General features: G+C 40.7%; 1 protein-coding gene across 2 annotated transcripts in view; it reads left to right on the forward strand.

The window, feature by feature from the left end:
- AP2B1 (adaptor related protein complex 2 subunit beta 1) overlaps positions 1-21,982 on the forward strand; it is a 178,022-nt gene that overhangs the window by 117,419 nt on the left and 38,621 nt on the right. For both annotated transcript variants that reach the window (XM_077482163.1, XM_077482164.1), the window contains 5 exons: positions 359-400; positions 10,967-11,113; positions 16,009-16,154; positions 18,492-18,621; positions 21,308-21,392. In XM_077482163.1, the coding sequence (XP_077338289.1) occupies positions 359-400; positions 10,967-11,113; positions 16,009-16,154; positions 18,492-18,621; positions 21,308-21,392 (550 nt within the window). The remainder of the gene's footprint in view (positions 1-358; positions 401-10,966; positions 11,114-16,008; positions 16,155-18,491; positions 18,622-21,307; positions 21,393-21,982) is intronic.

Raw genomic sequence — 21,982 nt, forward strand, 5'->3', positions numbered from 1 at the left:
TAATTATATACCACTGTTTCACTACATATAGATAGTTTATCCTCCAAGCACAAGAGTGACAAGAGTCCTGCTTTTAAGGGAGGCCTTGACTTGTCATTATAGTCAAGAATCTGGGGGTCCTTTTTTGTTTTATATCGATTATTTTTTTTTTTTTCTTGTGTCATACCTACATTTTAGGAAAAAAATGCATGTTAAAGAAACTTTCTATTAACATTTAGATGTAAGACTTGCATACGTATTTGTGTACTATTGTCAAAAAGTGCAACATGATATTTCCTTACCCATTTTAAAGCTAGCCCATCCCTATTCCATCTCTTGAGTGTGGTTTTGCTGAACTTTTACACTTTTTGTCTTCCAGTTGGGGAGCGACCTTGGGGGCGGCATTGGAGGAAGTCCTGCGGTAAGATGCTTATAATACTCTTAATCTCTTAATTACCTTTTTTTTCAGTTTGAGTGATTTGTACATGTTCAGGTTTATTTTATACTGTCTGATTTCATAAACCCATGGGAAGCTGAAATGTCTTACAGCTAGTCAATACCAATCATTAATGGGGAGCAACAACTGTAAAGTTGAAATGATTAAACTGAAGGGTTTTACCTGCCTAAGGCTAGTCTTAGATGGAGCAAATTTCTTGCCTGCATCCACGGGTTGCAGGAAAGAAATTAGCTTGATTACCCCATCAACACAGATGGTGTTGATAGCGAAATCCCTCACACGAGCCATCTCCTGGTGGAGATGGGAGGAGGGTTGGTGGCAGTGGAAGCCATCTCCACCTGCAGAGCACAGTGATTATTGCTAGCGGCCATAGCAGCCGTTTGTGATAATGGCATGTGAAATCTGGCAGGCATGTTGTGGTTAAGTTGATCAATTTGGATGTATTCAGCCTACCCATACATGGTTTGTATATCAGTCAGTTCAGCAGGAACTGGCTAAGATTTGGACCGTCTATAGTCAGCTTAAGGTTTTTTTTTGTTTAACACAGCTTGTGATTCACATACCTCTGCCACACCGTAGAGCCATTTGGGTGATGCCAATTCTTTGGCAGCTTTCTTGTGCTCATTGGCCAATAAATGTCCCACCCGACAAGCTGTGCAGTGTGGGAAAAAGTGTGAATTACAAGACTGATACAAAAAAATTTCACCAAGATGTTAATTAGCCAAAATTGCCTAGGAGGCAGGAGGCTAAGCAAATAGTCCAATACATAAATTGCATTGACCCGGCCTTCATCATTTTAGTAATTATTCCTCAATATAGGACTGTATTAATCCAGGTCATCATAGTAAATGATAAACATCTGTAGGGGGTCCAAACCACTCTATGCAGAATGGCTTAGCCCATTCTTTGGTTTTATATGCTGCAAAGCTGCCTCCCTTCTGTAGTCGGTGGACATCAGTGATGAAAGATTTTTAATGACTGACAGCATGCATGTGATACTTACCCAATACCAATTACTGCCTCCTCAAATGGAGACCAAGAAGCACCTAGAGATTGAGCTATACCACTCAAAGTACTGATTTCAGGAGTTGCCGAAAGATGCATGGGGCTTTTTTGAGGGTTGGTAGGAGAGCACAGCAGCGATAGAATACAGGGCTAGAATGGGGATGGACAGAAGATGCTGGCTGCTCGCCTCACTATGTTGTGAAGTTGTCCCATGAAGTTGCATATTTTCTCAAGATAACTGCTTTCTTTGAGTTGAGTAGAGTGGGTTTGTTCCTTCTAAATGATTTCCAGAATGAATGGAAATCTCTACTTATACTGAAACTTGACCTGTGAAATACAGTGATTCTAATTTTGCAGACACACTATGATATTGCGTTGTACTAACTCTGTTTCTGTCTTTTAACGCAAAAATAGGGAGTGAAGAAATTTCTCTAAACGGAACACATACAGTAATAAAATTTGCAAAGGTTCCATACCTTTCTCTTTCTAACTTCTGTCTTTAGCCCCATTTGCGGTGACAATGTACACATTATATAATAATCATCTGTGGCTTTCTTGTTTTTACTTTTTTTTTTTCTCTTGGGTTGTTTTTGAATAAAATGTCTTGCAAATATTGGCTAAACCATGTGGACGTAGGTATTGTAATCCCTTAATAATTTATGTCTTGACTACATGGGAGTTCTTGGAAAAATAAAATGTCTTTTTGTTTGAGCCATGCAGCAAAAACTGCCCTAAATCAGTTTCTCCATGGGGAACTTCCTTAACATTTGTAGCGATCGTGTGTGTGCCTGTTTGATTGTGGATGGTCATGAAGTGCACCAGTCATAGACATCTGTTTGACATACAGTTTTCTAGCCAGTCTACAGATGTCATTAAGGTTCAGTATGAAGAGGCACATTTCAGGCTTAAATGCTAGTATTTTTGAATACATGACTCCTGTGATTGCAAATCAACCCCAAATTGTCCCTGTGGTTTAGACATAATACACTTTTGATTTTTTCCTTTTTCTTTTTAAAGCATAGGCGATTTAGTGTTGGAAATAAGGCAGCTGTCAGATAGGGGTTAATGTCCTACTACTAAGTGATGTCAACCGGGCTGCAGCTGTGCCTGATAAATGGTGACTAGATTGGAAAAGTCTCTGAAAACATGTCAATTGGGTGTCTAGATTTAAACACTTATGACTGATACCCACAGTAATCAAAGATGCAAGCAACTTTCACATGTATTTTTTTTTTTTTTTATTGGCAGTACTTGTAAACAACAGATTGTTTTCTTTCAAGCACTTCCTCTTTTCCATAACTAATTAAAAATTGTATCTTTCTCTGTAAAACCTGTCAGAGAAAGATACAATTTTTAATTTCATTTTGGATAGAGCAAGGGATAGTTATAACCCCTTTCAGATTTTTTTTTTTCACCAACTGTGTCCCAGAGATTTACCTTTACTTCCTGTCCCATAGCCTAACAGGAAGCAAGAGGAAATCCCTGCAAATGAAAGGAACTCCTTGGGGACCCCCAGCTAACCAGAACTGGTGACCCCATTGGAAGGTTTCCCCTCTATTGCTTTTCTAAGGACAACTCAAAATTTGTGATTTTCTTTTACTTTCACTTTCAATGATAACGGTAAACAAAATGTAGTTATATTTTAAGGCTGGAACCTCTCAAATTGTAATTGCGATCTGGGTCTCTGTCAGAGGAACAAACAACCATTAAAACAGGGGTTTCAACCTTTCCCTTCCATATAAAAAATAGAGGTGTTATATGGCTATATGTGTGACAAATGCAGAGATCGCATTTGTCGATAACTGTAGTTACTGGAACAGGAAGGGATCAAAATCAATATATGCAATGGTGTAGAGCCTTTTCCATGTACTAATATAATCAGACTGCTATCCGAATATCACACTGTAATCAATACTTATCAAATTACAAAAATTACATTTTCATAGTTAGTCTCTCAAAAGATCTTGTATTGTGCTCGTCTTTCACCAAATGTGCTCCTTCAACTGTGTGACCACCACCAGTTGTGCTCTTACTCGGACTCCATGATTTTACATGCTATGTAGGGTCAAATAAGGCTTGCTTCTCCCTCTGTGGATATATATTATCTCCATAGTCTCGCTGACAACTTTCCCTGGTGATAATGCCTCCTTCTGTGCTCTGGTAATGATCGAATATCTTCACCCGATAATTTGGATACTGTCCCTTTTAAGTCACTCTATAGCTCTTTCCAACCGCTCAGCAGTAGATAAGACAATAAAAAATACTACACAGCTTTTTATCCTTTTAAACATTTATTCACTCTCTCCACAATTTGCAGAATAGTACTCGCATTAGAATGATGCTAACCAGCATTTGCAAAAATTACTCTCCAGTTAAATAGCTACGGCTCTCCTAAGCTTTTTACTGATCTTCTGCTTTACCCATGTGTGACGATGTTATCCAATAACCCCAGCACCTACACATATCAGCACAGGGTTTCCCCTATGGAAGTCACGTGACTGTGACAAAACACGTAGGAGTGGGGCTTACAGGATGATGTCATCACACATGGGTAAAACGGAATATCAGTAAATAGCATAAAGCCGCAACTCTTGGAGAGTAATTTCTGCATATGCTGGTTTACTTTGGTGAAGTTTAGCATCATTATAATGTGAGTGTTATTCTGCAAATTGTGGAGAGAGTGAATAAATGAGTAAAAAGATAACGTGCTATGTAGCATTTTTTGTCCTATACACTGCTGAGAGGTTGGAGAGAGCTGGAGAGTGCTTTAAGGGCACAGAATCCAAATTAATCCATCTGAGATATTGGATCATTGCCAGAGCACAGAAGGCGGCCTTACCACCAGGGAAAGTGGTTCGGGAGACTAAGGAGATAATATATGTCCACAGAGGGGGATGCAAGCCTTATTTGACCCTACATAGCATTAAGGTCATGGAGACCAGGTGAGACCACAACTGGTGGTGGTCAAACAATTACAGGAGCACGTTTGGTGAAAAAGAAGCACAACACAATAACTTTTGAGAGACTTATTTTAATTCTGAGTGTATTTTTTTGTGATTTGATTATCCTGTTGAGTATTTATCACAGTGTGATATTCAGATAGAAGTCTGATTATATTGGTACATGAAAACTTTTTTTTATTTATATCTTATATGTAATCATGGTAGCTCACAAGACACGACACAACTTATTTTTTTCAAGTGAGGAAAATCCTTTCTTTTTTGGGACACTGAGAGCTGTAAGGATCTGACAGCAGCTTAAACTCTTCTCTGCAGCTAACTTCCTTCCCTCTTTTCATTAGCAAGAAAGGAACCCAGTCATAAAGAAATCTTTCCAGTAAGTTGGAAACTTTGTGTGAGCATTTTCAAAGCTGATATGATCAAGAAAAAATATGGGTTTAAGTTTTATCAAGACATACCGTAACACACTGGGTTTAATTTACTAAAGGCAAATCCACTTTGCACTACAAGTGCAGTCGCTGAGGGGAATATCTGAAATGAGGGGAAGCTCTGCTGGTTTTATTATCCGGTCACGTACAAGCAAAAATGCGTTTTTTTTATTTGCTATGCATGTCCCCCTCAAAGTGCACTTGGTGTGCAAAGTGGATTTGCCTTTAATAAATAAACCCCCAGTGTACCTGTTTGTGTTAAATGGTGCCTGCCATTACCCAATACCTAATCTCAGAACATTTTTGGCCAGGTATGTGACCTCCGCCCGATCTTCTCTTCCGATCTAAGGGCTACAGTGGGAGGGGCCAAGATCTTCCTCTGAGGTCAGCTGGGGAGATCACGTGACCACTTTGCTGTCCGCTCAGCCCCTCCCGCTGTAGCCCTTAGACGAAGGTCAGGTGACTGGCTAGAATAGATCCGAGATAAGATAATTTCAGGCATTGTTTTACACAAACAGTTACACAGTGTGTTATGTCTGTCTTGATAAACAGGGGGGCTGGCAGTAATATTTATTTAAATTTACTGCCAGCTACTAATATAGTGAAGGAAAAAAGTATTTGATCCCCTGCTGATTTTGTAGGTGTACCCACTGACACAGAAATGATCAGTCTATAATTTTAAAATGGTAGGTTTATTTTAACTGGGAGAGACAGAATAACAACAAAAATATCCAGAAAAACACATTTCAAAAAAGTTATAAATAAATTTGCATTTTTATGAGTGAAATAAGTATTTGACCCCTTTGCAAAACATGACTTAGTGGCAAAACCCTTGTTTGCTATAACAGAGGTCAGACATTTCTTGTAGTTGGCCACCAGGTTTGCACACATCTCAGGAGGGATTTTGTCCAACTCCTCTTTTCGCAGATCCTCTCCAAGTCAGGTTTTGAGGCTGACATTTGGTAACTCGAACCTTCAGCTCCACATATTTTCCATGTGATTAAGGTATGGAGACTGGCTAGGCCACGCTTTGTACCTTTTAATGTACTTTTTCTTGAGCCACTCCTATGTTGCCTTGGCTGTGTGTTTTGGGTTATTGTCATGCTGGAATACCCATCCATAACCCATTTTCCATGCCCTGGCTGAGGGAAGGATGTTCTCACCCAAGATTTGACAGTACAGTTGTGCTCATAAGTTTACATACCCTGGCAGAATTTATGATTTCTTGGTAATTTTTCAGAGACTATGAATAACAAAAACTTTTCTTTCACTCGTGGTTTGGCTGAAGCCATTTATTGTCAGTCAACTGTGTTTACGCTTTTTAAATCATAATGACAACAGAAACTACCCAAATGACCCTGATCAAAAGTTTACACACCCTGGTGATTTTGCCTGATAACATGCTCACAAGTTGTACATGGCCCCGTCCATCGTCCCTTTAATGCTGTGAAGTTGTTCTGTCCCCTTAGCAGAAAAACACCCCCAAAGCATAATGTTTCCGCCTCCATGTTTGATGGTGGGTATGGTGTTCTTGGGGGTCATAGGAAGCATTCCTCCTCCTCCAAAGAGCTTGATTTTGGTCTCATCTGACTACAACACTTTCACCCAGTTCTCTGAATCATTCAGATGTTCATTGGCAAACTGCAGGATTTCAGTCCTTCACGGCGTAGTGTGTTACCAATTGTTTTCTTTGAGACTATGGTCCCAGCTGCCTTGGGATCATTGACAGGATTCTCCAGTGAAGTTCTGGACTGATTTCTCAGTATTCTCATGATCCTTAAAACTCCACAAGGTGAGATCTTGCATCCATTTGCAAATAATCGCACCAACTGTTGTCACCCTCTCACCAAGCTGCTTGGAGATGGTCTTGTAGCCCATTCCAGCTTTGTGTAGGTCTACAATCTTGTCCCTGATATCCTTGGACAGCTCTTTGGTTTTGGCCATGGTGGAGAGACTGGAATCTGATTGATTGCTTCTGTGGACAGGTGTCTTTTATACAGGTAACAAGCTGACATTAGAAGCACTCCCTTTAAGCCAGGGATCCTCAAACTACGGCCCTCCAGCTGTTGCAAAACTACACATCCCATGAGGCATTGTAAAGCTCTGACATTCACAGACATGACTAGGCATGATGGGAATTGTAGTTCCTGAACAACTGGAGGGCCGTAGTTTGAAGACCCCTGCTTTAAGCGAGTGCTCATAATCTCAGCTCGTTACTTGTATAAAAGACACCTGGGTGCCAGAAATCTTGCTGATTGATAGGGGATCAAATACTTATTTCATTCATTAAATGCAAATCAATTTATAACTTTTTTTGAAATGCGTTTTTCTGGATGTTTTTGTTGTTATTCTGTCTCTCACTGTTAAAATAAACCTACCATTAAAATTATAGGCTGATCATTTCTTTGTCAGTGGACAAATGTACAAAATCAGCAGGGGATCAAATATTTTTTCCCCTCACTTTAGCAGCAGGAAGGGAGGAGAGGGGTGGCTCACATGAGCTGACAGGCAGGCAGGGAGGGAGGAGAGCATTGTTCTGTTTAATCTGCTATAAGGGAACAGGATCTCTCTTCTAAGGGTTAAAACCACTTTAAAAAAATGTGCACCAGTTGTATTGTATTGTCTCGATTAAAGCCCTTGTTCTTCAGCACCGCAATTTTTACTGGAGATATGATGCATGCACAGACACCCCATGAGTCTCTGCTAGGTCCTGTTGAGTGAACACATGTGCTGCATCCCAGCACATGTGTAGACATACTGCAGAGTCTCCAAGTAGTTTTCCAGATCCCCCACAGCGTGTCTGTGCATGCACAGTTTCTCACAAACCGCTTTTTGAATGCTATGTCACACATCCCAGGAACTCGTTTTTGAGATGACACACGTGCAGACATGTGGCATAGGTCTCTGGCAGAGAACCACAGCATGTCTGCCCATGTAAGTTGGCTGTGACATCATCCTGACCTAGGCCAGGATGAAGGAATTAAAAAAAATAAAAATAAAAAAAGGAATAAAAACGTTTTACTTCATAATTTTAATAATTTAAAGTCTTAGACCCCTTTTCACACTGAGGCACTTTACAGACACTATAGCTCTAAAGCCGGAGTGCTTTCACACTGGAGCGGTGCGCTGACATTTTTGTTGCAGAGGATGCTAAAAATCTGATGTGCATCTAAGTGCAGACTTCTATGAAAATCAGTAAGCCAATTACTCCAGCAGGAGATGACATTTGTGGGGGACGTGCTGTACACCACCTGTGTAGAGAACACCTCCAGGTTGACATTGGCATTGCATTTTACAGAAAATTACAGAGCTGCATGTTAAAATAGGAAGCTAATTTTAATAACATTCAATTACAATATGGCTTGAGCCACAACTGTATATGATGTATATGATATATAAATTTTTTGAGTTGCACATTTTTTTCCCCATGAATATGGAGCTACACTTTAACTATTGTGTAAGAAGGAGGGGAAGAGGCAGGAGAGAGAAATTTAGAAAAATTTGTAAAGTTCTGCTTTAACTACTTCCCGCCTGGCCTATAACGGATTGACGGCCAGGATGTGGTTCTGTTATCCTGACTGGGCATCATATGACGTCCAGCAGGATAACATGCCGGCGCACGGCGATCGCGAGTGCGGCGTGCCAATCTGACACACAGCATCTCTGTTCATTATAAGAAGTCTCTGACAGAGGCTTCTTACCACGTGATTAGCTGTGACCAATCACAGCTGATCATTGCGTGAACCAGGAAGTGCCAGTAAACGGCATTCCTCGGTTGCATTGACTGATCGGCAGCTCTCCCTGTCAGGGGGGGAGGGGAGGTCTGTGCTGATAATCAGCACACTGATTATCAGCACAGCCTCCATCAAATGTAAATAATATTAATAAATAAGCTGCCAATCGGTGCCCCATCATAACCCCCTGCCAGTGCCCAATAAAGTGCCAATCAGTGTCCATCTTGGTGCCCAGCATTAACACCTGTCAGTACCTGCCCAATCAGTGCTGCCCATCAGTATCATCTATTAATTTACATCAATGGCGCCTGTCAATGCCCATCAATGCTGCCTGTCAATGCCCATCAATGAAAGCTCAAAATTGTCCTGGGCAGGAAGGGGCGAAAGTGCCTGGTATTGAAGTGGTTAGGTAGTTATGCTACATTTTTTTTAAAAAAATATTAAAGAGGTGTCTCCATTCAAGCCGATTCCTAAAAAGGCTCTCGGTTGCTGGCATTGCCATCTTGGCTAAGGGAAACCGTCAGTAAAGCCTTGCGGCTTCACAGCTGGTTTTTTACTGTGCATGCGTAAAACTGCACTCTGAGAATGGTCCGATTGGCTGGCTGCGGGGGGAAGGGGGAGCGCCAACCTTCCAGCTTACTTTGCTGTGATGAACTGAGCTCGAAGTGGGAGTGGATACCTGTCGGAACCAGGTACACAATCCCCCTCCCCCAAAAGGTGTCAAATGTGGCAGCGGAGGGGGGAGGCTGATAAGCGGAGTAGCAAACATTCTTGATATATCAATCTTTAAAGCTGGCCATACATGATACAGTTTTCTTGTTCAATTTCCATTAGATTTAGGTTCAACTATGTAGCGCAAAGGCCTGCCTGATTGCATACAAATTGAAAGTATTTAGGTTTGACCTCATATTGCATGGTTTTGGTAAATCTAAAGGAAAATTGTATCATTTATGGCCTACCTTAGGCCCCATACACACTATTAGATTTTCTGCAGATTTTTTGTCTTCAGATTTACCAAAACCATATAATATAAGGCCAAACCTTAAGGCTGCTTTAACACTGGGGCTTTGGGGACATCGGCAGTAAAGTTCTGCTATTTTTAGCAGTGCTTTGCCGGCGGTTTGGCGGCGCTGCCCATTGATGTCAGTAAGCAGGGGCGCTTTAGGAGCAGCGTATACACTGCTCCTACAGCGCTGCAAAGATGCTGCTTGCAGGACTTTTTTTACCGTCCTGCAAGCGTACCGCTCCAGTGTGAAAGCACTCGGCTTTCACACTGGAGAGACAGGAGAGGTTCTTTGCAGGTGCTATACAGGAGCTTTTTTTAGAGCTGTAGCGCCTGTAAAGTGCCTCAGTGTGAAAGCAGTCCAATGCCCTGTACACACGATCGGACTTTCAGACGTAAAATGTGTGATTGGAGCTTGTTGTCAAAATTCTGACCGTTTGTAGGCTCCATTGGAATTTCCATCGCATAAAATTTGAGATCTGGTTCTCAAATTTTCCGACAACAAAATCCATTTGCGCAAATTCCGATCATGTGTACACAATTCCAACGTACAAAGTGCCACGCATGCTCGGAATCAAGCAGAAGAGCAGCACTGGCTATTGAACTTCATTTTTCTCGGCTCCTCGTACGCGTTGTACGTCACTGCGTTCTTGGCGTTCGGAATTTCCGACCAACTTTGTGTAACCGTGTGTACGTAAGACAAGTTTGAGCCAACATCTGTCGGAACAAAAACATGGGATTTTGTTGTCGGAAAGTCTGGTCGTGTGTACGGGGCATAAGAGTTTCAATTTGTATGCAATCAGGCAGGCCCTTGCACTACATGGTGTTGGTAAATCTGAAGACAAAAATCTGCAGAAAATCAAATAGTGTATATGGAGTCTTAATCTTAATTTCTGTAGGCTTTAGTGGTAGCACTGTCGATCTCAAGGCAGCAGTTCCCTCCCTTTGCCCATAAAGACGGCATAATATATCCTTGTGTCATGCCTGTTCTGTACATTACATTGCTGCCACCTTGAGACTTTTCTGCAAGGAATCCCTGCTCCTTGGCTGCATCTTTTGAAATCAGCAGGAAAGCCGGATTTAGATAATAGAAGACTATTTTTGTGTGCTTTTCCATTTTATTTACATGTTTGTACTAGGATCTCCACTAAATATTCTATATCTTGGTGACTTGACTTTGGCTTTATTGGCCCTTGAAAAGATCTTTTTTTTTTCCCCCAGAAATTCTGTTTATGATAAGGCTTTATGCATGGTTTCAGAGCTCGGGAAACGATAACATTTCCTGTGCATTTGAAATCAGATTTTTTGGAAGGCGTTTCAGTCTAAAGTAGAAAGGAGCTATACCACAGAATGTCCAGTCTTGTACTTGATTAGTGTTTTTTTTTCTTTTTCTTTTTTAGGTAGGACAGACATTTATTCCTTCCTCTGTACCAGCTACATTTGCTCCATCGCCTACTCCAGCTGTGGTCAGCAGCGGACTCAATGATTTGTTTGAACTTTCAACTGGCATTGGAATGGCCCCAGGAGGATTTGTGTCTCCAAAAGCTGTAAGTACAGCCGACTTTCTATTGCATTACATTTGATTATATGGAATATGAGGTGTCATTGATCACTATTAAATTGGCATGCTTCAATGGAGTTCATATATCTACCCACACATCAAAATGACACATCATTCACATAGCTTTTTCTCTTCCTAGACCAGTTCATCAGGTTCAAATGTATTTAGATTCCTCAGTTCTATTCACTGGTGTTTTGTCATTAAATTATAACATAATGTACCTAACCTTTTTCATACTGAGCACAGCAAGTGTTTGCAGACAATTAGGTATTCATCACCTGCAGTGAAGTTTAGCAAAGTTGTTTAATTTCCCCATGTTGTTAAAGTCAATTACCTGCACTTACACAGAGATTCTGAATGTGACACAAGAGGATGGCAGGGTTATTTATGTTGCCCCCTGGGGACAATATGCAAATACAATTCTCCTGTGTTAAAATGGACTGTTTTTAAAATCCATAGTCTGTACTACAAGCTAGTGCCCTGAGGAAAAGCATCTATTAAAAAAAATAAAAATTGCAGTGCATGTTGTGTTTTTTGTTTCAATCATTTATAAAGCCCCATCATCTTCTTTGGTTTTTTACAGAGATCAGCTAAGTCATTTTATCAGCCACCATTAGGTTTTATTATCTAACTCCTCTACAGATACACACATAGAAACAAGAAGCCAGTATGCCAGTGCTGAGCTTACTATATACTGTTGTCATAGTTTCTGAGATTCAGTAGTATATCAGTTATGCCAAAAATGTTCTTTCTGCAGGTTATTGAATGCACAGCCATTGTCCCACCTGACACTAAATAAATCTTGTGATGGTGGGTTGCATACTTTCTTGCATAACTCTGGTATGTCTTTGGAAAATAAGTAAATTAATGATGCTGTCTGGCATTGCCATTGTCTGAGCAGATTCATGTATTTTTCAATTGTAAAAAAATGTAAAGTATATGTAAACCCCGGCAATTAGCTTATCTTATTTGCTCCCTTTTGGTTTGTGAATTAGGGTGTCCTTTTATGAAGCAGTGAAATCTATTCACTGCTTCATTCTCCGGCATTCACATAGGAGATCTTTCTCCTCTGTGTGCCACTATATGAAGCGGAGTAGATCGCTTCACCCTTGGAGGAGTGAAGCCATCTACAAATGCTTCTAACACTGGAGAACGGCCCCTAATACTGGAATCTCGTGAGACTTTACGAGATTACAGTACTAGAAATTCACTGATACACAGAGATGTCAATATATTAAGCAGTGATAAATTATCACAGCTCAATACACTGACACGCGGTGTGATTAATGTTAGTGAAATAAAGCGTCCCCCTACATAATATATACATGTATACACACACAGACATTATATATACATGTATATACACACACATTATATATATATATATATATATATATATACATATACACATTATATATATATATATATATATATATATATATATATATATATATATGTATACGCATACATATGACAGGGGGACATGGTTACAGTGTTGGGGGGTCTGAACGAGGCATAAGGAAGGAAGTTAATTATCTTCCTCTTTCCTCCTCAGATCCCCCCGATTCCCTCTTCACTACCCCGGTTCTCCACTTCTGAGTTGGTGAATCGGGGAGTGTGAATTCTGACACAGATCACCAGTGAAGCGCTGAGATCACAGCTTCATAAAGTGACCGTTACTGTGTCAGTCTATGTGGATTCTCCATGTGCGGAGATAATCGGCGGGAGAACAAGTTAAAACACTTCTCCCCCCGATTATCTCTGGTTTATATACTGTTTATGGGCTGTGATCAGCGGCGATCCTCTGGATCTCCACTGATCATTGCTTCATAAACGGACACCTATATCATTGGATACTTTTTGTTATACTTGTTTTATTTTATTTTTTATGTAAAAAAAAATTACCTGTTGATCATTTTGACTGAGAGCTGTCATATGCTTCTAATTCATTTCTTGGACTTCAGTACAATTAGTCCCTATGGTTGTACAAATGAGGAGTGTGGGAGGGATTAAAGTGTTACTAAACCCAGGACCTTGCATTCACTATATCTGGTCTCCCACAGTACCCGGAATATGGAAATGCAATTATTTTAGTAAATATAAACTGCTAAATACCTTTTCTCATCAGCAGCATATAGCAGTCCTGTGACTTCTATCGGCGTCTGTTTAAAGCTTGTAGAAGGACTTTTCATTCTACACTGACTGTCCTAAGAGCCTGCAGGACCCATGGCCCTTTGTCTGCACAGTACCGATTGGCCCTGTGCTAATCACATGCACCTTTCCAAGAATAAAAAAAAACTCACTAGCAATACACATCAAACTGAGCATGTGCAGAGTGCCCCAGTTCTCTATTCTATCAGGAGACAATAAAAGAAAGGAAAGATCATAGAAGACCGTATCAAAATGCCTTTTTACTCAATGCAGAGGACTAACCCCCTAGGTTCTACAGTGAGAATAACAGGCATGCTTTACTGCATATACAGACTGATTTTACTGTTGTGGGTTTAGTAACACTTTAAAGTATTTTGACAAAAGACAACTGGGCAATGCTGCCACCATTCAGTCCACAATAATGCTTTGTGTTGTCAGCCAACAACAGGGATTAGTGCATTTCTGGCAAATGATCAAGTATTTTTCTGTACATGCAAGGTCTTTTAGAGAAGTAAATCTTTCACCAACCTATATGTGTTGATTTACTTGCAAGCTATATGCTGCGATGTACCACCTTTTTTAATTTGCAGTACTGAGTAATGCCAGTGTTCTTGAGGGGTCTCCAAACGTTCTAAACAAAGGGCCAGTTTACTGTCCTTAACATTTTAGGTGGGCAGACTGTGGTCACTGGAAGTAGAATAGTTGCTGGCGTCAGTGGAAAAAACATTGCTCCGTTATTGGTGTCAGTGGGAGGAATTGTGCCCCATCATTGGTGTTATTAGGCATAAATGTACTCCATTGTTGGTGTCACATGGAGATATTGTGCCGCACCTATAGAGGTCGGTATAGATAGCTCAATCTCCATTTTTGCGGATGACACAAAAATAAGCAGGACAAGGACTTCACATCAAGATACATGAAATTTTGAAGAAAGACCTGAATAAAATAATGGGGTGGGGAACTACATGCCAAATGAGGTTTAATGTTGAAAAATGTAAAGTGATGCACTTGGGGGCTAAGACTATAAATGGAAACTGTTTACTAGGGAGAGAACCTCTAGGGGAATCAAGGATGGAGAAAGATCAGGGGGTTCTGTTAGACGACAGACTGAGCAGTAGCAGGCAATGTCAAACTGCAGCAAGCAAAGCCAGCAGACTATTAGCATGCATAAAAAAGGGAATTTACTCCAGAGATAAAACGGTTATCCTTCCACTTTATAAATCTCTGGTCCGGCCACATCTAGAGTATTTCATCCAGTACTGGTCACCAGTCTTCAGGAGGGACAGGGTGGAGCTGGAGTGAGTCCCAAGAAGGGCAATTAAATTGGTAGGCGGATTGAAGGACCTCAATTACGAGGAACGACTCCAAGCATCGAATTTGTTCTACCTGTAGAAGAGACACTTGAGAGGAGATATGATAGCAGTATACAAATACCTTAATGGTGATCCCAGCGTAGGAAGGAAACTTTTCAGTCTCGGGGAGTGTAAGAAGGCACTGGGCCACACAATGAGATTGTAGGAGAAGCGGTTTTTACCTTAAGCTGCGTAGGGAATTTTTCACTGGCCAGAGCGATAAGGATGTGGAACTCTCTTCCACAATTGGTGGTGCCAGCAGGGAGTATTGATGTATTCAAAAGACTCTTGGAGGTGCAGCTTAGTGAACACAATATACAGGGATATGGGAAATGATTTTCAACATTGACACACATACACCTACACAGGGTGACCTGGATGGACTATTGTCTTGATTCAACCTTACCAACTATGAAACTATCATTGGTGTCAGTGGGAGGGACTCTGCCCCATCGCTGGTGTCATTGGAACCCATTGTTGGCGTCATTGGGAGAAATTGTGCCCAATCGTTGGTGTCTGTGGGAGGGACTGTACCCCATCGTTGGTGTCATTGCACCCCATTGTTGGGTCATTCGAAGAAATTGTGCCCCATTGTTGGTGTCTGTGGGAGGAATTGTGCCCCATTGTTGTCAGTGGGGGGGAATTGTGCCTCATTGTTGGTATACATAGATTAAATAGTGTCCCAAGGGCAGGATAGAAGTAAGTAAAGGGCCGCGGTTTAGAGACCACTGTTCTAGACTGTGTACAGTATATGTCTTCTGAGCATTTTTGGAATCGCCAGTGCCTGAAATATATTCATACTTATGCATTTAGCAGTAATTAAGCAGCTGAAGGTTCTGATCCTCATGTCTAGGAAACCATTTGACAAAGTATAATTCAAGTTGGCATGAATACATTTCCAAACTGCCAACTATCTTCTGTTGAATTAGGCTTTTCTATAGTCAAGATTTATTACAAAATTAAAGCTTCTATAGATGTATATTTGTTTATTGATCTGGCAGAACGGTGACTGTTGAACGAGATCTTTATGTAAAAACTAGGGGCTGAATTAAGAAAACTCAACGCTCCTGCCCATTGTAGACTAGTTTTAGTGTCTGTTTCTAACTGGCACTGGGAAATTAAACCTGATGTCTGATTGGCTGTTGTAGTAATACCTCAGCGGTTATTTGCTCAAGGTTTGGCTCTCCCTGTGTAAGGTTTCATCGTAGCATGTGTGTCATTTTAAAACTTGTAATATTAACAGTTAAACTCTCTTAATGAGGATGCCTCTATTATATTATGTAAACACTTTATTCCCTTTGAACACATTAAGTCAAACATTGCTGTGGTCCGCTAATTGGATAATATTCCTGTAATTGCCATATGGACTCTTTCCTAGGTTTGGCTGCCTGCTGTGAAAGCAAAAGGACTGGAGATCTCCGGCACATTTTCCCATAGGCAGGGGCATATCCACATGGACATGAACTTCACCAACAAGGCTCTGCAGCACATGACCGATTTTGCCATCCAGTTTAATAAAAACAGGTTAGACATTTCCGTGTGGAAAACCAGATTACAGAGGCCACACCGATTGATTTTCCTCCTCCTGTTTTAACACCAGATTTATTTGAGTGTTCTTTGTTAAATGCTGTCAACTATGGGGAAAAATAACTCTTGATGTTAAAATGTACACTTTATAATCCATCCTTTGCATGTTAGCAATTTTATTGTCTTGTGTGTAGGTAAAGCCCCATACAAACTATCAGATTTTCTGCTGAGTTTTTCCTTCAGAATTACCAAAACCATGTAATATGAGGTCAAACGTTAGGAATTTCAATTTGTATGCAATCGGGCAGACCCTTCTACTACATGGTTTTGGTAAATCTGATGACAAAAATCAGCAGACAATCTGATAGTGTGTATGGGGCTTTAGAATAATCAAGACAAGTCCTTTTTATAAAATGTTTTTCACTGCTTTCCAGGGCTTTGTTAGATTTCCCCCTCACTTCTGTCCTGCTAACCTACTAGCTTTTAATACCCGCAATACCATATTTTGCCTAATGTTAAGGGATGCCGTTGGCTTAGTGGAAACAGATGGGTGTTTGTGTTTTGCTTATGACATGCCTTTGCAAAGCGTTTTAAAGTTTTAGGAATACAATATTTGAATTTTGAGTTGCACTGTATATTGCAACATTTATTATTTAAAAAAAAATAGTTGTAGGCCTCATGCACACAGTACATAAAAAATGCCACTTTTAGGGTTCATTTACACTTGCTTCAAAATGTGGCATTGGACACACTTTTCTAAAGCACTCTGAATGCCAATCAAAGCACCTCTTGCTAAATAAAATTGTTACCTTACAGTCCTGTTCACACATTGTTTGCTTCATTTTGCTTCAAAAATTGTACCCCATGTTGCTTTCTTGGTGCCTTAATGCATCTTCAAAGCCTCCATGGAAGTCTATGACAAAGTTTTCTTACAGTACCTGAAGCTTCTGAGGGGCTTTTAATCCGATATAGCTTCTCTTTGTTTTGGAAGCATTGGAGGGAGGAGATATCCCAGGATGCACTGGGAAACTAACAAGCGAACCTTCCAGTTCATGTGTATATTTTCTAGAAGTGTCTGAAGCAGACATCACATCTGGGGTAGAGCAGCAGAAAAGTGAGCCGGGTCTGGACTGTAGAGGAATAAGTAGCAGATGGTACATGTTGTGTGCAACATAGGAATGCTATAGCTATTATTACTGACTGGGGCATCAGCAGAGCTAGGGCTTACTACTGAGCGGGGGATCGTCTAAGTTAGTGGTGCTACTGAGTGGGACATCAGCAGAGCTGGGCTACTACTGAGCAGGGCGTCAGTGTAGCTGGAAGTACTACTGGCCACCGGATCTGCTGAAGAAGAGATCTAATAAGCTGGGGATCTGCTGAACAGGGGTACTAATGAGCTGGGCATCTGCTGAGCTGGGATACTACTGGGTTCTACTGGCCCCTTTAAAACAAATAGAAAATCAACACACACATGGAAATGCCATGCTTCCTTCAAAGCTTCAAAAAACCATCATCAAAGCATCAATAACGCATCAAAATAGCATGCTGAAGCAGTACAATAATGTGTTGAAGCAAGTGTAAATGAGCCCTTACATGTGTTTTCACATTTTTTTTTTCTGCCTCTAAAAACCCTGCTATGTTAGCATATGTGTCCATGCACACATAAGCCTTTATAAGCATTTGGAGACAGGGTGGTTTAGAAGCAGAAAAAGAAACGCATCAGCTGGAAGTTAAGGTAGAAAAAAAAGTCAAACGCATGTAAACGCACATTAAAGCTAGTGTGTTTAGGCACGTTTGCACGGTAATGCATTCTAATGGGCAGAATAAATTAATATTGTGGGCAATGGAATGTATTAACACCAGGCGTGAGAACACGCTAGCAAAATGCAGCTTTAGGCACATTTTTTTTTTCTGCTGCATTTTCCTCCCCTTGTGCAGAGGCATCCAGGGGAGGAACAAAAATGTACTATGTGCATGAGGAATTATTATTATTAGGTTTTTTTTTTTTTTTTTTCTGAAGAGCAGCAACTCATAGCAACCAATCAGAATTTATAAACAAAATTGGTGCAGCAATCTCACCAGTGCATTCATAGGAGCGGGGAATGTCTTATACTGTTTGCCAGGAATTCGGCTTCTTGCAATTGCAGAAGTGAGGTGAAGGATGGTGAGGCTTATTCACTTAAGGAAAGAGTACTGTGCAAATCACTTTAAATGAATTATGGTTCATGGCACTATGGGTAATGGCCAAAAAAAATTGTGCTGCTTTATTGAATTACCTAGGCTTTTTAAATTGTTCATATAGCTTTTTTAAGTATGTTGTTTGTGTTCTCTCAGCTTTGGAGTGATTCCCAGTGCCCCACTGGCTATACATACACCCCTCATGCCGAACCAAAGTATTGACATTTCCCTCCCACTCAACACTCTGGGGCCTGTCATGAAGATGGAGCCACTTAACAACCTCCAGGTAATTGCTTTGCAGGTGAACTTGTAAATAATTGGCTACGGTATCATCTACACTGGCACATTAGAGGGAGTGCTGTTGGCTTTCATTTTACTATAAATAAGAAGCCAGATCCCAGCAGACATTGTAAGCATACACAGTGATAGGAAAATGCTGTGTGCTTCCAAGGCTGGGGCACTCATCCACTCGAGCATATTCATTGTATGGAATAGGAGCTCAGATGGAAACTTTGGTTCATTTATTCCTACTGAGCCATCTGCTCACCCCATTCATTTGAACTGATGCAGCTACAGAAATCAATTACATTGTGCCACCTATTCCAGACCTATAATTAATGGCTCTAGTATCACTTATATGACTGCTCTTGTTTCCCATGTGGCAACATTCCAAATTTGTAGCATAGATACAACTGGCAATATGCCCTGGTGTTGAAATCCATCTGGGAGCTAAAATCTCTGTGTTAAATGCCGGTGATTTTAGGACAGTGATGTCCCGTTCTAGTCCTTGTGGGCTGTCAGTAGTGCATGTTTTCCCTTTTTACCAAATAGGATAAAGCCTGGTAAACACTGCTTTTTTTTTATATTATTTTTTTCATTCAACTCAGCGGGCTGGACGGAAAAAAAACAAAACTGACAGCTCAGGTCAGTCGCTGTACTAACTATCTGATGTTAGTACATCAATCTCCCCTGCTGTTCTGTTGTGTTCTGACAAGGGTTGGGCCCCCGCCAGAACACTCCAGTCAGCCATTGGCTGAGAGCGCTGATCGGGAGTCGGTCAGCAGACTTTTTTTCCGTCATGACCAGCTACAGTACACAAGGGGCCGAATGTCGAACAGTTTCTATTGAAGTGGTCGATGCTGCCTGCATTTAGCCCGTGCGTACAACACATACATGTACAAATCTACATATTTGCTCAGCCATGTGTAAAGTGCAGATTTTCAGGAAAAAATACACTTTAATGAATTTTTGTGCACACAAACACAAAAACATTCCAAATTTTTTCATAAAATATAAAAGATGATGTTATGGCGAGTAAATGGATACCTAACTTGTTCACTTTAAAATGGTGTATGCTCCTGGAACAGCAACAAACTGCAGTACCTAAAAATCTCTATAGGCGATTCTTTAAAAGCCTTTACAAGTTACCAGTTTAACCTTACACAGGAGGTCTGGCCCTAGAATTATTGCTCTCACTCTAACATTTGTGATGATACCTCACATGTGGTGCGATCACTGTATACATATTCATGCAGGATCTACATGAACATTCACATTTGCGTGTGATCATGGGGGACAGGGGCACTTTAAAAAATATATATTTTTTTATTTCAATTTATATTTTGTACACTGTACCTTTTTGATTTTTTTTGATTGAACTTTATTGCTATCACAAAGAATGAACAACATCCCTTGTGATAGCATGGGGTGTTACAGGTCCTCTTTATAGAGAGATCTGGAGTCTATTAGATCCCAGATCTCTCCTCTGCCCACCAAAGCATCTGATCAAACTGATATTGGTTTGATCCGATGCTTTACAAGCCTGTAACAGCTTGTAAACAAACGGAAACTGGAAGTGACAAAATCCTTGTCGCTTCGAGTTTCTGATGTCAGAGGGGGAGGAACAATGGAAGTTCCTCTCACTCTGTTCAGTTCATCCAATGTAACTGGTTGCATCAAAACTGAACTGCATAGTGGGACAAAACAGCCCGGTAAAGGGGGCAGGAGGGGGGGGGTGAACTCCTTCCGCCTCCTCTAAAAGTGATCAGGCGGCTGTATAGCTGCTCTGATCACTTTTACTATGTAGGGAATAGCCGATTCTGAATATCATGGCTGCAGCTGCCATTGGCTCCTGCTGCTGTCTGTCAAATCCTGTAGGAAGGCAGGGGAATCGGCCACCCTATGTGTGTCGATGGATGCGCATAGCCTGGCTTGGGAGCGATCCCGGTGTGCACAGAGAAGAGGGGGATCCCATAAGAATAGGTTCGGGGCTGCTCTGTGCAAAACCAATGCACAGAGCAGGTAAATATAACATGTTTATCATTTTTAAAAAATAGACTGTACAACCGCTTTAATATACACTAGTCAGCAGAAAAAAAGGTTGCATGTAGCATGTTAAAATGTCATATATATTTTGATATTTTTGTCACTGACATTGAATAAACTCATATCACCCCTGTATAGTCTCTAATATGACAGCAGCACATCCCCTCCATCTACAGATCTTTTAGCTCTCGGATGTGTCTTTCTGCTGGATTCACTACAATGGATTGCATACATGGTTATCTGTATGTGTATTGAGTTGTCCTAATTCATAGTGACAGGTGTTATAACCCCTTCATGGGATTGCATGACATGATTGTCTCAGAGCACAGTGCTGCAGATTCTAAATTCATGTGGATGAGAAAATTCATGGGGACATGTATCTGAAGAAAGCAGAAAATGTAATTCTTTGTGCTTTGTTTTTGGAAAAATGCTTAAAATCCATTTATTTCAGAGCTATACAAGAGTACACGTCACTCCTGTTGATGTAGCAGAGAAAATTATTTAGAAAGAGCCCAGCGATGCGCCGCAGGGCTGAAGGGTTAATGGATGTTGTGAACCCTTTAAATCATCCTTTGAATCTCTGTTGGCAGGGGTCTTCATACTAGTTGTAAATCTAACATGTTAATTTTCGGTTTTGTACCTGATAGGTGGCTGTGAAAAACAATATTGATGTTTTCTACTTCAGCTGTCTAATCCCTTTACATGTATTGTTTGTGGAAGATGGGAAAATGGGTAAGAAACTATTTTTTATGCTTCCAGGGGTATGTGGGAATTTTGATATTAGAATTGGGGAATTTAATATTGGATGTTTCAGACACTTCTGGTATAGGTGTGGGTGTTAAAATTTGGTGTTTTCTTGGTTCTTATAATATTATCGTTGGGGTTATCAACCTTTGCCACATCCGTGTAATTTTTACAACCAATAGATAAGCCATGAACAATAGCGCACCAAAGTTTTAGCTGGCTTTTAATATTCTATTATTTGCACTCTTAATTGTACTGCTAATGGCAAGTTAAATTCAACAGGCGCTACTGTTACCTGCAGGCGCTACTGTTACCTGCACAAAATTGTAATAAAATCAACATTTTGAATGATATCACTTGCAGCACCTAGCTAGGATATGCTTATAATTGTCCAAATAGCTTTTACTTGCCAAATCTGTGATTTCATAAGTCCTTCCAGAATCCTGGTAGCAGCCATAGAAGATCTTGGCATCTAAAGCCTGCTCCTATGTATTTCCAGGATTCCGTGTAGCTCGCTACAGGGTATTCTCCTCCCAGTCTCACCCCCCACGCAGTAATGACACTGCGAGGTGCCCATA

This window comes from Lithobates pipiens, unplaced genomic scaffold, assembly GCF_037356315.1.
Source record: "Lithobates pipiens isolate NorthernLeopardFrog02 unplaced genomic scaffold, aLitPip1_a1.2 Scaffold_16, whole genome shotgun sequence".
Taxonomy (NCBI): domain Eukaryota; kingdom Metazoa; phylum Chordata; class Amphibia; order Anura; family Ranidae; genus Lithobates; species Lithobates pipiens.